Below are 17,341 nucleotides of genomic sequence, written 5' to 3' on the forward strand. Positions count from 1 at the left end.
CAAACTGTAACCAGAGTGATCTGCATAAGGTATGCTCAAGAAATCATAGTTCTATAGTAATGACCGCTACTGAAAATAGAACCTGAGATGCCTCAAAACATGGGCGCCATTGCATAATCGGACTCAACAAGAAAATGTGCAAATATCTCTCTTCTGCCGGAACTCCAAAATCCCAACCGATGAGTGAGAAATGGGAGTCAACACTTATCCACTGCCATGTCGCATAAATCTAAGGTTTCAAAACCTTAGAATGAAAAATGCATAACAGAGAGACGAAATCGAATACACAAAGATCTATAACTCTAAAAATACTCCACCGAATTGTGTAAGAACTGACACGTAGGGGTTTTTGGGCGTCCGGAATGCAATGGGACAGACGGTTTTGGAAACCGTGGTTTCAATCACTGGGTCCAACACACGGACTAAAAAACGTTTTTGGAAATAGAGCTATTTGTAAACTCCACCGGAGTGCGAATGATGAGCAACATAGAAGCTTTAGGACCTCCTGAGTCCACCGGAACTGACAGATCTGCAAATGGTTGCTCCAAACTTGAGTTCCAACACCCGGGCAGAAAAACGTAGAAACTGACACTGTGAGTCAGAAATCCAATGAAATGATCCCAGATTCAAGAATGAAGGTGTTTCATTCTATTCTGGCTCATGTGCCCCAACCTGCAATGCCACAAAGAAGTGCTTGGCTGCTTGGTTATTGCAACAACATGATCAAATACCCCTGATACATGTAAGGGATACAAAGTCCCACACTTGGCACCCCTGGCCAAAAGCATAGAGCCCTTCTGAATTTTCCAACTCTGAAAGCCAAAAGTGGTGTGAAAACCAGCATCATCTAGCTGACCCACTGAAATAAGACTCTTGGTCAGCTTAGGCACATGTCTCACATGTTTCAAAACAAATGCAGACCCATTTGCAAAAGAAAACTTTATGTCACCTGCTCCCACTCCCACTATGTCACATGCATAGTCATTTCCAAGATGCACACAACCTGTCTTTCCACTATCATAAGTGGAGAATCATTCCCTATGGCGAGTAACATGGAATGAAGCACCAGAATCCAAAATCCAATCCTGGGAATATGCATCATTTGAAGTGGTAAGCAACTCTATAGATAAACTAGACATGAAGAGAACGTCATTGTCACTATCATGTGTGACTGCATTGATCTCCTCGATCTTCACTTTTCCTTTGTCCTCCATTGGACTCTCTTCCTTTTGATTTGCACCCTAATTTGCATTCTTTTTCTTATCCTTTTGCTCTCTTTTCAGCTTGTAGCAATCCTTTTTCATATGGCCCTTCTTGCCACAATGGTAACACTCAATGTTCCGTACCCTGGATTTCTTGGGACTTCCCCCTGAACTGTGATCTGCCCCTTTGCACATTTAAGGCTGCATCCTGCTTGTTGCCATCCTTAGACTTCCATCTAATCTCCTCAGCCAACAAGCTACCCACAACATCATCAAATTTCAGTACTTCACCAGGTGCAGAGTTACTGACAGCTGTACGAAAGGTATCCCATGAGGATGGCAATGAACATAAGAGAAATATTGCCTTAGTCTCCACATCAAAATTCATCTTCTGAGCCTGAAGCTAGCTGAAAATAATATAAGTGAGAAGCAATGGAGACCCCTTCCTTCATCTGTAGCTCAAACAACCTCTTCATGAGGTAAACTTTATTAGAGGCAGTTTCCTTCTCATAAGTGGCGCACAGTTTTTTCCACAAATCTTCCGTAGTCTACTCATTTACTACTGTGAAATAAACTGACTCTGCAAGGTGAAGTCTAACAGTAGACTTTACTAATGTATCCAACTCATTCCAATCATCCTCAGACATATTTGCAGGCTTAGCTTCAATCCCTGCCAAGGGTTTAATCTGCTTCTTTTGAATAAGCACATCCCTTATTTGTTCTTTCCACAAAGAAAAGTTTGTCCCATCAAACTTTTTAATGCTGAAAAACTCCTTTTCAGACATGGAAGAGGATGCCGTGATGCAAATGAAACAAAATCCTAAATGCTAGTGCCTGCAAGAGAGAATCACACCAAATACCAGGTGCACCCAAATGTGTATGCCACAATAGAGTGAAATATCACCAAAACTCAAAGCTCAAAGCATCAAAGGATGCATCTGACTCATGTGCATATACTATGCATCCATATGAGCAAATCTGGCCCAAAAGAAAATGCCAATAAGTGCCAAATGACTCAAGCATAAACACCGTCCACTGGCATATGTAGCAATAATATCTCATCCAAGAGAGCATAGCACTATCAATGCATCACCTGCAATGTGTCAAAGCTGTCCCTCAGCATAAAATAGCATCCATGTGCAAAGCGTCCATAAAAAATAGCATCCCACAAGGCAATTTGGGCCTATCAGCGCATCCAACAAGGACCGCAATGCATCCAAATGGCCTATAAATCATCCACATCAACCCAATGCACACCACGAATGAGCGCACACTGCTCAAACTGCAACCAAAGTGATCTGCATAAGGTATGCTCAAGAAATCATGGTCCCACGGTAATGACCGCTACTGAAAATAGAACCTGAGATGCCTCAAAACATGGGCGCCATTGCATAATCGGACTCAGCAAGAAAATCTGCAAATATCTCTCTTCTGCTAAAACTCCAAAATCCCAACCGATGAGTGAGAAATGGGAGTCAACACTTATCCACTGCCATGTGGCATAAATCTAAGGTTTCAAAACCTTAGAATGAAAAATGCATAACAGAGAGACGAAATCGAATACACAGAGATCTATAACTCTGAAAATCCTCCATCGAATCATGCAAGAACTGACAAGTAGGGGTTTTTGGGCGTCCAGAACGCAATGGGGCAGACAGTTTTGGAAACCGTGGTCTCAATCACTGGGTCCAACACACGGACTGAAAAACATTTTTGAAAACAGAGCTGTTTGTAAACTCCACCGGAGTGCAAATGATGAGCAACATAGAAGTTTTAGGACCTCTTGAGTCCACCGGAACTGACAGATCTGCAAATGGTTGCTCCAAACTTGAGTTCCAACACCCGGGCAAAAAATTCAGAAACTGACACAGAGAGTCAGAAATCCAATGAAATGATCCCAGATTCAAGAATGAAGGTGTTTCCAAGCTCCTTAAGTGAAGTGGACACCAAAAGCAAGCAATAGTTGCCTCTACAAGTCAATACGGAGTCTCTGTCATCGAACGGAACAGGGAAAAGCTCAAAAAACGACTTTTTCTTTGAAAACACTAAACAGGCTCTCAAAACCACTTCGCAAAACCAAAGTGACTTTTTCAAAGGTTCCTCCAAGGTCTCTACACACTCAGATGCAAGTAAAGTCACCCACAAAGCTTCCCACAGAGCTTCTCCTTCCTCCCACAGAGCTGCTGAGCTTCAAGCATTCACGCACACTCAGCTAGATCACCCGGGCTCTGATACCAGTTGAGAGTGCTCTCAATGGAAGCAAGAACGGAAGAGGGATAGAGAGAAACAGAGAGCCATACAAGTTTTGGTGGGTGCAGAACCACCCTAGTCTTCTTTTTCATTCATTTATATATATGTTTGAGTATTGTACATAACCGGGGTAAAGGCACAGTGACCTTTAACCCCCCACAAACACAAGTAAGGCACATGGACCACCATCAGTCCATCGTGCCCAATATCTTGTTGCAATTGGCGGATCCCCAGGTTCTAAATTGGGCAAATTATTTCTATAATCAAATGAGAGATGACCTCAAAACGCATAAGGAAGTCATCGGCAACCCAATGCTCTACATGTTGATTCTATACCACATGCTGTAGCAGCATCCACCTGTCAGCTACGGGTTGGCCAAAAAGTCTGCCACAAGACCGGCTCAAACAGAGCTAGAAGAAGCGAGGTCAAGCCCAAGCAAGCAAGGACAGAGCCCAGTGCCCCGACCAGCCGTCTTGTGCAACCGGACCCAAGCCAGTGGCTCGCACAATACGAGGATCACCAGATGCAAGAATTCTTGAGCCGACAACTACGACTCTAGCAAGTGGATCCTCAAGACAAGGAAAAAAGAGTTCAGTAGGAGCCCATCTTAATTGAGGACCTACCACGTGACGAAACAGTCACCATTGGCCTCCACCTAGGAGCAAAGCCACTCCGACAACTCCCGTTGTGCCCCATGTCTTGGCCTCAACAACGGCCCAAGAGACCACATCCTTCATCACTGGCACCTCCTCCTCTCCATGGGCAAGCCTTGTAGAGCTTTAACAATTTTATAGTGCGCCCCTATATCGGGCACCAAGTGGCTACAGCCACATGTCAGTCGAGCAGCTCTCAAGTGCAGACCTGATGGAGCAAAAATTATTTGAAGCCATGGCGCAGCTTCCACAAGTGGCACAAACAAATCTGCAAAGGAGGCAAGAACAAGCCTCACAACTCTCAGCAACTCTCCTCCAGGCACAGCTCTCCACGCACGACAGCCACAAAATAATGGTTGTCGCATAAGCCACAGGGCAAACGGTGGCCATAAGCAGAGTTGAGGAGTACTGCACAAAGGATGAAGAGCTCGAGCTAGCAATGACAAAGCTCAAGGATGAGCTCGCCACCCGCAAATCCATGGTCCAAACTCTCATGGACCAAGCCAACAAAGCAGAGTCTGGCTTGCGAACAGCATTGGAGCAAAAGGCACAAGCAGAGGCACAACACACCAAGACATAGGATAACCAACAATGCCAAATCCAAACACTACATGATCCTGGCATAAGAACGGGCACTGACACTATCCCTTCAAGAGGAGAATGAACGACAGCGTGCCCCTGATCAATTAGAGGACTCAGGCTTGGAAGATCGGGAGCAAAAAGAGTTCAAAATGTACAAGGAGGTCTCCGCAGCTCGCCACTGACACACTCACACCAGGCACCATCCCCCAAACACTACAAATGCACTTCGATGCACTCCGCGCATAAAACCTTACATTCCACCTAGACCTCACAGCTCCACTCCCTCCAAACAATCCTCCACCGCCGTAACCCTTATCACTACCGCCCCATCCTAGCCATGTCTTATTTTTCCTTAGATCTCCAACCCTCTAGTCTCTCTCTTCTCCACCCCTCTGAGCTCCAGACTCTAGCCACCCATCCCATTCTACTGAATTTCCAACCCTGGTGCCGCATCATCACGGAGTCCACTAATTATCCAGTGGACGATGATGTGATGCAAATTGCAAAGCTCGAGGAACTCAACCCGTGGGTTTGCACCCCCAAAAGTCTACAAGCAGACATTGATTGAATGCAGACCTAGATCAAGCCTCCACAATCCAATCTCAAGGGCATCTTGCGGCATTCCAGTCCACAACTTACAACCCCCTTGGCATAATAATCCTCTTCAACCGGGTGCTACAAGCTCTCCAAGACTCACTTGAGTCCTTGATGAGCAATTTTGAAACAATACATGTAGCATATCCCGAGACTCGCCAAGGAGGAAGGCCAAGAAGCCATCGCCAAATTTAATTCGACCACCCCACCCGCCAAAATCCCACCACACGCCTCTAACACCACCACCACACAGCACGGGACCTCCCCGTCCATCTCCTCTACTATGGCAGTCCACCTCTCTGAAGAGGCTTTCAACACCTCCCAATAGGCACAACAGAAGCAGAACCCATGCCTGTTGAAGATGACAAGGCTCCGCAAGCTTCTCCTTCCTCCCCGCCCGAAAATATCTAGCGGTGGCCCAACTTGCAGTCATTTCAAGAGTTGCCGGATAGTCCACTTATTCACCATTGGAAGCGCCAACTCAAGGGCTCCCACCTCCATCTATATGAAATCTTAGAGGTGCACCCCCTCACACAATTCATCACCCAATCTTTAGACGATTGGTGATGCATGCATCCAAGCGTGCAAGAGGAGGATACAACCTCGGCCCCGATGCTCCAGTCCTAGAGACCGATGTAGATGTCGATCTATAGCCTTGCTGGTGCATTCCCTTCTTAAAGATGGAGCAATTTTGGCGGTACTACCGTAGTACCCACGTCGATTGCCGAATCCACCCTCTGTATATGCGAATGGGATGGCGATGGACTTGGGCAGAATTCAGAGAGCTCCAGCAAAAGGACCCTAATATGTTGTACAATTTTTCAAAGTACAACTTCCCCAAAGTGAAGGCTCAGGAGGGATTTTGCTTCTGCCTCCAGTCATTCAACAACACGTACGGCTTGGTACCCGATCCCGCCATCATGGTGATAGCGGTCCACATCAATCGCCTCCTCCTCTTACCCCTCCGTGACCTTCCCGCCCACAGTCGTCCCATCGACAATTGCCTCCATAATCTGAACAATCAGATTGTCTTCAATCCTAACATCGGTCCTACGCAATTTCATGATCTCCGCCTCTACCTCCACATCCGCAAAATCTCCGCACGTACGAGGATATGCATGCCACCCATTTCTGGAAGTATTGCTCGTATCTCACTCGGCTCACTCCACAACAACTGGACCGCTATGCAGTTCTACAGACAGTCCTCACCACACACATCCTCCAGCGCGGCTGACTCGAGGGCGGATCAGCAATAGGAAGGGGGGCACGTTAACATCCATAGAATATAGTCATGTCGAATGCAAGGTAATCAGTGATTAGGCTTCATAATTTACTTCTTCTATTGTAGTGCCCTTATGTTTGCCACTCCATCCCCCTTCACTCTCCTCTTCCCTTCTCCTTCTCCCTCCCTTCTCCCCTCTCCCCCTTCCCTCTTTCTCTAGTGGAAACACATTGCAACAATTCGAAGGCCACTTGAGTGACACATGCGGATGGCTCGTGCCTTGCATTGCTCTCACAAGGAGTAGCTTGGAGTGGAGGCTCCATCGGCATCACTTCAACATCCCCACAACATGTGAGTCACCGTCGAGGCTACACACCCCTAGCATTAGTGTTGGCAAGGATAAAGAGCCATTTCTATTGATTGATTGGTTGCCAATGCCATTAGTGTGGGCACAGAAACCAACCATATAAAAGTCAACATGCAATTGTGTAGGTCTCATGCCCAACTACATGTTATAACTCTTGCTTGCTTTCATGTCCATAGGAGTTAAGCCCCAAGACCTCATTATGGAAGACCTTAGCAAAAGTCTTGTGGATACTTCGTCATTCTTTATTCCTTTCCTTGAATTGCGATTAGGTTTTTACTTGTTGGACATCACACGCAACAATGCATTGTCATGCATGCCTTTTTGCCATGTTTGCCCACATTTAAAGTGGGGAAAATAGAAATTTTGTTTAAATTCCCTCTCAAGGAAGTAACAGATTATCATGCATTTCTTTTTGCCATATTTTCCCATGTTTTAAGTGTGAAGAATAGACAATTGCATTTAACTTCCCTCTAAAAAATTTCCACCTTGCCTCCCCTTTCAACCTTGTTACCACCTTCTTCATAAACCTTTCCTCTCCTTTCCGTTGAGAATTGGTATTATAGTCATATCTTCACTTTGAAATCCATGGGGATTGCTAATACTTCTCACAATTCTACATATCATGCAAGGGAACACCTCTTTCTTTTATCTCTATAGTTTACAATGCACCGGATTGGTTTGGAGTACAATTGCACTTTATGTGTTAAGAGCTAGATTTATGGGATTTGGCTCAAAAGGTGTGATGGTCATTAAGAATAACTATCGTGAACTTGACCAAAAGTTGATCAAATACACACAATGTGCATTATTGTGAGTTGTAAATAGATTTGAGTTAACAAATATGCACAATATGCATTGTCATAGGTGGTTGATAGATTTGAGCTAGCAACAACCCATGGGTGATACAATTTGCACAATTGTATTCTATTGGCATGAGGTTTCATTATTGATGGGTGTAGAATTCGGATGATTCCAATCCAAATTTAGATAACTAATCACTAACAACATAGATGAGAATAAAACCTTATGAGCTACATAATATAATTAACTCTAATATGATAGGCGATCAATATTCCTCTTGTAATAATTTTTATTGTCTCCTTTGTTTAAGTTCATTATTCCATTAGGTTGCTTATTATCCTTCAAGTTCATGTGTGTGTGGGCATCGATAACTAAAGGAGAATTGAGATTCTCTACCAAAACTAAAGGAGAACCTTTACCAAAAATAAAGTTCATGTGTATGTGGGCACCAATAAATAAAGGAGACCCTCTACCAAAACAAGTGAGATGTTATTGAAGAGGGAATTTTTATCCTATGTCATCTCTTCATGTATGGCTCCCATGGCTATGCGTGTGATTTTCCTCTTGCCAAGTTTTGGCTTAAGAACCTTTTCCACTAATTGAAGATAAAATTTTTAAAACCAACTTGGTGCATTTGTGTGCCTCAACGTGCAGATATTTTTTAATTAGTTCGTTGTTGTAACATATCTATGTGATACTTGGGGACATCTAATTGTGAAGGTTGTTGCATGATTAACTATATGTACCCCAAAACGTAATGGCCAAGCTTGGTTTAACCAAAACGTTTCAACACAACGAAACTACTCCCCAAAGACCCACATCAATTCAAGAAAGTACCTCTTTCAATTATTGTGTAATAGTTTTAGTAAGGGGTTATTATTGTTTTTGTAGGCCAAGGGCCCCATCTTCTATCTCAAGAAACACCGTCTTTTGTGTTTATAGTTTAATGGCTAAGGAAGCTACCAAAGTGAATTGAGATTGAAAGATGAGAGTGTGCCACACTCAAATAAGCATCATTTCTTGAAACGGTGACTACACAATTCTTAAGGAGAAGGGCAAAAGGGGGGATCCACCAAGGTAAGGGGAGTAAATTTGGTAGCGTGAGTTTCATTTGGGACCCCATTTGTATTGTGGTACAACTTAGAGAAGCACATGATGGGAATTTTCTACAATCCTTTGAGTGAAAGGTAAGGAAAAGGAATAGAAATATGATGATCATCAAATTTCATCCCACTTTCCTACTATGCAAGCTTTGTCATCATCTCTTAGTGGAACTTCTAGGTGACTCCGCTTGGGGCTACGTGTGAATTTTTTTAGAGAAGCAAATCCATTACAAGGGACACATTTTTCAATCGACTATCCTAGACTAACAAATTACATTTACATTGAGGAACAACAAGGGATGAAAGAGGCAATTGTTTCTTAGATGGATTTCCTTTAATCTAAAAAGCAGAAAGACAAGGTGGACAATTCACATAGGTAGTGCCATATGTTTGCCATCTAATGCAACCTCATGCCATGGGCAATAATGTTCATGTTGAGGTTTGGATAAGCATTGGGCGAGAATTAGGGCTAGCATGGACCTCATGGAAGGCTTGCCATTGTATTGTTGATGGGGCAATTTGTCTAGGTTTTCCAACAAGTGGAATTGAGAAGGATGACCCTTATAACTATCAGCCGCGTCTCATGTTACAATGATTGGTTTACCACGATGCGTTGTTGTGATGACGTGCTTCATATGTTGTTGCATTACAAGATGAAACATACGTTAGCCCTACGATGTGGTCAAACCCTTTGTCCCCTTCCGTGGAGGATAGCGGCTCTACCATTTTTAGGAGCCCAATCTCACATGAGCTTGCTATGCACCTGAGGAAATACACTGTTTTTTTGAAACAAAAGGCAAAAGAGGTGAACATTTTCCTACGAACGCAAATTGAGCCATTCGAAATAAAATTGTCTATGCTACTAGAAAGAAAGAGAAGCACGATGGAGAATCCACAATTGATAATGCCATGCCATGGGCCATGAGGGTGGGAGAGACTCGAGTGAGGGATCAAGCAACTTAGTGCAAGGTTGGTAGGGTCATCTAGCATGTGGGTCTCTAGAGTGACAGTGCATATTTATTCAATTTCCCCTGCATCGCCAAACTTTTACTTAATAGTGAACGAAGATTGCCAACTGGTAATCAAACCCGATCTTAGGGTGGGTTTAGGCGAGGGCGATGGCAAAGGGGCTTGGAAGGAGGACTGTTGCAGCTGTGTGGTGCTCATACAAAGCGGATAGAGACGTGAGCCCGTCTAGTTATTCATCACTGCTGTAGCCTCGTCAAAGTCAGGCATTGGTGCAGCTCCTCTTGATTGGGGCTTGGGTAGGGGGGGGAGGGGGTGCGAGACAAGTTGATGGTCCAATAATTTTGTGCCATTTTGTATAATGCCCCTGTTGCAAGCCAGGTGTCACCACCTGGGCTGAAGGCGTGCCATTTCGATAAACGTCCCTTTTGCAAGCCGCCCCCGCCCCGTGTGAACCTGGAGCCCAAGGCAGGCCTAAGGTGACCACGGTAATGCGTGCGTAATGAGAGATGGAAAGGCCCTCTTAAACTCCCTTGCTGCTGTGCAGTGAGCGTCCTAAGATTCTGGTCTTAAAGGGACTAGCTATGGCGTGTGGTAAGCAAGTACAGTGTCTTTAGAGCTGCGCTTTTCTGCCATTACTACTACACATTTGCATTCTTCACAAATTTCTTTCGTCTTCCTGGTCACGGATCCTCATTCTCTGTTGCTTCCACGCCGGAAATCGCTTCGTCTCACGGAGCTTCTCACCAAAATCCTGCATTTCGCCTCCTCGCCTTCTCCATCCAGGTACTCACGTTCCCTTGTTTTTCTTCCTTTTTTGTGCCATCCTCAATTTGGCGTACATTGATTCCGACATCGCCGTGTTTTGGTGATCTTTTGCGTCCGTGATCCCGCCCTATCGCACCCCCGTGTACCACAACTTTCGTTAATTCTTGCACGTACGTCGATCGTCCCAGCTGAAAATTGCTATTGTCAGTAGTCTCCCCTCACAAAAACGCATCCACTTAAACCTTAGTTGCTGTACATCCAGCTAGAAATTCCGAACGCCCTCACGATCCGTGGATAATGCAATGCATGCACCTTGTTTGTCGTACGTCCAGCGACTGAGCTGAAAATCCTTTCGCTAGCAGCAGGACCGCATTTCTCGTACCTCGGAACTGCAATGCCAAGCAATCCCGCTTTGTTGATCTCCTCAAGGACATTTTCGCAAGCTGATTCTGTCAACACAAAAGATTTTCTCAGTACTTTCTGAATATCGTCATTGAGCGAATTAATCGGCCCTGCTGGCTTTGCCGAAGCCAGTTTACTTGGCGTTTCGCATTTCTTGCATTTTCACTATTGCTATATCTTCCACATACATTCAAATTACGGCTTCCTTTTTAGAAACTTTTTCGAAAGACGCGAAAGCTGGCTTAAACGAATATGCGCAAGGAGACAGGGAAAAGTAACTTCAACTGTTCAGCTAGGAGGATGTAACCAGGGCGAGAAATTCAAATAGGCTCGTATCTTGATTAATGGACATACGTTTGCTAATTCACAACTTGATTCCGAATGAATGGCCACAGAATTAAGGGAGGGGACTAATGAAGACAGGAAACTATGTTTGGTCGCTTATGGAAAACTGTCTGGTTTTACTATTTGCAAAAGCAAATAGCAAAAGAGCACTCGAGCAACCTCGTTTCCAAAAGCGTATACAATAAACCATCTTGCAACCTTGAGCGTTATAATGGAAGACAGTACTTTAAAGAGCTGATAATAGTTGATAACTATTTTGAAAAAGCATGATATACATATCCAAGAAAAAGATGGAGGGTTTGGAGGTACTAGCGATTCATGTAATTGCAGTAGCAGGACTACAGGAGCAACGAAGATGCAAGAGGAAGAGGCACATGTCAGGTTTTAAGCAGCACTTTTTTGGGGTCCATTTGTCCCCTACTTTTTTTGGCATTTGCTTAATGAATTTGAAAAAATCAGTCATATAGCAGAAGGGAGACCTGCATTACCACCTTTTATGCATGAATTGAAGATTTGCTTGGTTGGATGCAGTTTGGAGTTTCACCTACCATGACTACTGGCTTTGTAAAAGAGAGATTTCCTAGCTTTGAGCAGCTTTGCTGTAAGAAACGATTAGAAGTTAAGTTTCAATCAAGGGAATCAATTCAATATTGCACATGCAGACCAGGAATTTAGGCCCCCCACTGAGGATAATAATCTGAGGGTAACATGTATTATAGACCTCTAAGAAAGACGAAAGGTGAGTACGAGCATGAAGGTTGAGTGAAGCAGTTTGATAAGAAAGGGGAAGCCAAACTACACTACAACTGACTTGACGAATCATGCTTGGCTGAATTGAAGTTATGTTCCTATCTTCAGGCGACAGCCTCACCTTAAGTGTTGCTTTGCTTGGGCACTGATGACGACATAAGTGTTGCTTTGCTTGCTAAGTATGTCTTCCTTCCATAAAAGCTTTTGTTTACCTCTTTTTTCTTCTCTTTCATTTTCTCTTTTATTTTCTGTGTAGGTCTTTCGTAACCCAGTATAGCTGCTTATGCTTGGGCACTCATGACGACATAAGTGTTGCTTTGCTTGCTAAGTATGTCTTCCTTTTGTTTTCCATAAAAGTTTTTGTTTACCTCTTTTTTCTTCTCTTTCATTTTCTCTTTTATTTTCTGTGTAGATTTTTGGTCTTTAGAACAACAAAAAATCTAAATTTGTATGATTGGACTTATTCTAGTCTTACAAAGGTATATATGTTCCTATCTTCAGGCAACAGCCTCACCTTAAGTTGTTGAGGTAGACTACTGGATACAGGACATTCTGGGCTTTGATACCATGTTAGAGTAATCAAGGCTAGCTTCTTACAGCCTAGCGGAATGTTTCATGAATCACCTAACTCTCTTGACATTTAGTGACTTTCTCACACAAGTATAGTAAAAGAATACATATAGATCTGAAGGAGAACTCACACGTTTAAGTTGTTGAGGTAGACTACCAATACAGGACATTCTGGGCTTTGATACATCATGGCTATTCAGCTATTTTGTCAAGGTCTATTTTGTCTCTTGTATTCTGCCTTCCTTGCAGTATCGTCCTATGCAACTTCTTTGCATGTCTGTCTGCCTTGCATTCTGTGCCTCTTCCCTTTAGCTTCGATGAGCCAACTTCTTTGACGTGTCACATGTGCTTGACAAATCTCGAGTTTTCCCTTTTTGGTGTACTTTGTACTTTGTCCCATAGGCCCGTGAGGCCTCCCACGGACATTAATACATCTTTCTTTCTTTCTTTTTTTTTCTCTAAAATGACATCAGGAGATGTGGACCTCCAACAAATACATATTCTAGGGATGAATGGAGGGTGGATTATATCCAAGGAGGGATCTTTTCATCTTGGATAAATGTCATTGTATGTGGTAGAGCAGGTAGATTCCAAACAGATCCTTATGGAATGATGATCCTATTTCAACTGCTTCAAGTGACCATGCTGTGGAGCTTGCCTTTTGACGTCTAGAGGTTTGTGTATATTTGTCAGTTACTGTATTTTGATGTCAACGTTGAGGTCCATTTCTGTGAATTGCATGGTTGTATGCTGGCTTCGTGAAATCACCCTTGTCCTTCAAGGTAGTGATATCAAGAAGTTTTTGTTGGTGCATTGTGATAGCCCTATTATGAGCACTGCAAATGACCTTCATGCTCTTGTCTACCTTGCCACATCTTCCACTCGAAGCCTGCTGTTGTAGCTTTTGAGAGACCCTCCTAAGTCCCTTTGCAGCCTGGCTGTATTGCAGAATGCTGTGGTGGGTCAGTGATATTAAGGATTGATCAAAGTGACAAGGGTGCTTTGAAGTATTTTGAAGTGGATGGTTCATGCTATCTCAGTTTAGTCTTGTGTTTATTTTTTCAATACTTGAGAAGACACAATGCACGACACATTAGTCTTACATAGAGAGCTTGTTTATGGGATCCTTTTAAACGATCCTATGCTTTTGACCAGACTACAAACATTCTGCTTTAGGTTTTGATCTGCAGCTAACATGGAGGTTCACCGAACTTTCTCACAGATAGAAGCGGTTTATGCTGTCAAAGCTTGGAAGCAATAATGGAGGATGGAGGACATGGCTGGTCTCATCAATATGACATTTCAAATTCCTCTTCTCCAAGTTGGAAGCAGGCTGGAAATTCGACGTCTGTTGCATGTGATTCAAAGACTTACCAAAAGCTTCGCCAGATAGATCTTGTATTCCAGTTGCATGAGGTTGCTGAAGGTTTGATGACAAAGCTGTACAGACTGAAACAAATCTTAGATAACCCGGAAATGGGTTCACACCAGTTTTCAGAATCCTTTTGGAAGTCGGGCGTATTCCCAGATCTTCCTAAACTTTGTATGCACATCTCAAAAAAGTTTCCGGAACACACTGCAAAGATGCAACTAGAGAAGGTGAACCTTATGGTTCTGGGTTGAAGTGATGCTTTTAATTTGCATGCTCATTTTCCATTCATCTGTATCAGCTGTACATTATTTTGTTATTTTGTAATACGCTTGAAAATATTACATGTGCATTTTATGAGATACAAAGATTGTTTTGCACCTACAGGTTGATAAGGCAGCTTTGGACCAGCTTCATGATAAAGCAGAGTCATATCTTAGTGCAATGGAACCATGGTTGATGGTAATACCATTGATGAAATTGGAGATTGAAGGAACTGTGGACAGAACTCAACGCTTATTGCTCTTGAAATTTCACTTCAGATGAGAAGTTAATTTTTGTAGTAGTTATGCTGTTTCACGTCATGCTTTGTGTTAAGTACATTTCTCAAGAATTCTACAAAGCAAGACTGTCCAGATTCATATCTTTAATATGATAGGATAAATAAAACTGGAATCTATGCATGGAAAAAAAGGAAATAATATATTCCTCGTCTTGCAGCTAGAGCAGTATAATTTTATTTCACTGATCTTATATCAATGTTATGGCCAGGTTCTCCTTGACCTGATGAGGTTTCGTGAACAAGCTTTAAGAGTTATTCTAGATCTGAGCAGCACTGTTATTACTCTTCTGGTGCCCTTTTGCCTTGTTTGACTTTGATAGTTTTGTTCCTCGTCATCTTTTCTTCAGTATTGTAGGATTGCAGTACGAGCTGCTTTATACCGACTTTACTAAAACTGTGCCCTTCCCTTCTTGGTTTCCCTGTGCAGCCAAATCAAAATCCACTTATTGTTCATGCGTTGATGAATCTTCTCTGCTCATTTGTCCGTGTCAACCTTCTTTCAGAGAAAGTGAGTTTTTAACCTTTTTAATGTGCATTGTAGTTTGCATGCTGTATCAACCATATTCTTTTCTTCATAATATTTTACTGGGTTTCTACTGTGGATTGGGGATATGAGGATTAAATAGGCTAAACACCATCAAATGTTTCCCTCACTCATGTGTCTATCTTGAGATTTAAATCGGAAGAAGCCATTAAAGATTCGGTCGTTTTTTCTTCACTGGTCATAGGAATGTGAAAGTTCCTGGATCTGTTAAATACCTAGGAGCATGGTTGGGAACGTGGTTGTATTTGTGAAGTTTCCAACCTGCCTAGCACAAAGCCAATATCAAATAGCCATTTTTGGCTCTGCTTTTTTGTCCAAATCTCTTGGCTGTTTGTAGGATCTAAATTGAGAGAGGAGACCAGATCATGATGCACAAAGATGACAAAGATGAAGTTGAATGTATTCCACAAAGGATCCCACACAAGGACCTCTCACCAGAGAGAGTCAAAGCTTAAAATGACAGACAATTTGTAGAAATGTGACACACATTGCATGAACCTAACATGTCATACCCGTAATCCTCAAGGGTGAAGCATCTCCCTAGTAACGTTGGTCCTTTTTTCAAATTCACACAAGGACTTTGAAGTCATAACCAGTCCAATTGTATTGATGTTCTTCTTCCTTGGTTTTTGACCCCAAGTGTACCTTAAACCCAAACTAAGACCTAAACATCTCATAAAACTCCTTCAAATCCCCCTTTTGAATGAGGTGTTACAAGACTTAGAACTCATCTTAATGGTTGCACAGATCTCGGCATGATAGCCATAGCAACCTGGTGGATAACACACACCATGATGACAAAGCATGTACATCCACAAATGTTGGAGATATCATAGCCAAAGAGTGTGTTGGTGTGTAGTACTATATTTTGGAGTCCTTCAGGCCTTCGACCAGCTGCTGCAACTATCTACAGGAGCACCTCTTCAGCTTGTTCTGCGAGTTTGTTACCTCAGTTTGCACACATGGAGCCTCGCCCTCGTGGTGAAGATCAATCCGTACAAGTCTCATCTTGGGATGAGAAGAATGACAAGGCACTAGTGCCTATTGGTTTGAGGCTGGCTAACAATCTACTTCATCATCTTGACCTCAATAGTTCATTCAAGGAGATATTGAACAAGCTCAAGAATCTTTTCGCCACATCTACTGGACCTGAGGAGCAAGCTTTATCTGCTATATTAGATGATATATCTCTCTCTGAGGTGGTAGATGATGTTTAGTGCTACTAGTCTTTTTGTGTTGAGTGAAATAAAGGTTCTCAGCCTTGAGTTGTCCCTCTAAATTGAATGTATTTGGAGTCAATAAGGGGTACTTTGCCTTGGGTTGTCCCCAAAAAATGAATGTATTGTCTTTTACTTTGGTTGATGGTATTGACCACCCAGTTCAGAGTAAGGGGGGATGACAAGTGATGGCTTGCCCTTGCCGGTCGTAAGCTGACTGAGAAGTCACTATCACACGGGAGGTGTTGGATGGTTGGACTTGCTCTTTGCAATATTGCGGTGGAGGGGGATCGGTCTACTCTTTGCGTGTTTGGGTCTCACACTCTTTGCTCTGAAGGGGGGTGTTGGAGATATCATAGCCAAAGAGTGTGTTGGTGTGAAGTGTTGGTGTGTAGTACTAGGTGATCTAGTACTAGTCTATGTGTGAGTTTTGTGTGAGGGACTTATCCCATATGCACTAGGTGCTAGTGTGTCATGATATACTTGATGAATGAATGAAAGCCTTCTTCATGTCTTCATTTGAGCATTATTTCCTCACACCCTAACTCTCTCTCTCTCTCTCTCTCTCTCTCTCTCCTTGACGCATTACAATCCTTTTGTGACTCTCATGATTTGAAGGTCAACTTGGGTAAAACCAAGGTTATGATCTTCAATACATCTCCAGCCATCATGCGCCAGGAGCAGTTTGCATTTGATGGGTCACCTGTTTGAGGTAGTTTCATCATATACTTATCTTGGGATCGTCTTTTCCGGACCCATCTTCACTAACCCGCGATGCAGGCACGCTTGAGCAGAGGATATGCTTCATTGGCCAGACTAGAGAGGCAGTGCTTCCGCTCTCACGTTAAGGATCCACGGACCAAAGGGTTTCTTTTTGACTCCTTGGTCTGTCCAATGGGGATGCATGGCAGTCCATGTTGGGGGCCAGACTTATGGGATACAGAGTGGGCCAAGGTGGAGCGGCTACAGGTTCTCATGTTATCGCAGATGATCCGTGGTAAGCCATCCGTTCCTCACTAGATCATTCGGGCGGAGTTTGGATCACCCCCATTACGGCTAGATGCTACATTTCA

General features: G+C 43.2%; 1 protein-coding gene across 2 annotated transcripts in view; it reads left to right on the top strand.

Annotated features, from left to right (window-relative positions):
* The first annotated feature begins 10,202 nt into the window (after nucleotides 1-10,202).
* The window catches only part of GRL (transcription activator), a 142,228-nt gene continuing 135,089 nt past the window's right edge, over nucleotides 10,203-17,341 (top strand). The window contains exons 1-5 of one of the 2 annotated variants that reach the window (XM_087375549.1): nucleotides 10,203-10,335; nucleotides 13,799-14,175; nucleotides 14,333-14,407; nucleotides 14,717-14,797; nucleotides 14,935-15,015. In XM_087375549.1, coding sequence (XP_087231675.1) covers nucleotides 10,326-10,335; nucleotides 13,799-14,175; nucleotides 14,333-14,407; nucleotides 14,717-14,797; nucleotides 14,935-15,015 — 624 coding nt within the window. In that variant the 5' untranslated portion in view covers nucleotides 10,203-10,325. The other variant, XM_087375550.1, reaches the window with a different exon arrangement.

The sequence above is a fragment of the Dipteris shenzhenensis genome, chromosome 6 (genome assembly GCF_047967505.1).
Source record: "Dipteris shenzhenensis isolate YYH24624 ecotype China chromosome 6, Dip_SZ_1.0, whole genome shotgun sequence".
In the NCBI taxonomy this organism is placed as follows: domain Eukaryota; kingdom Viridiplantae; phylum Streptophyta; class Polypodiopsida; order Gleicheniales; family Dipteridaceae; genus Dipteris; species Dipteris shenzhenensis.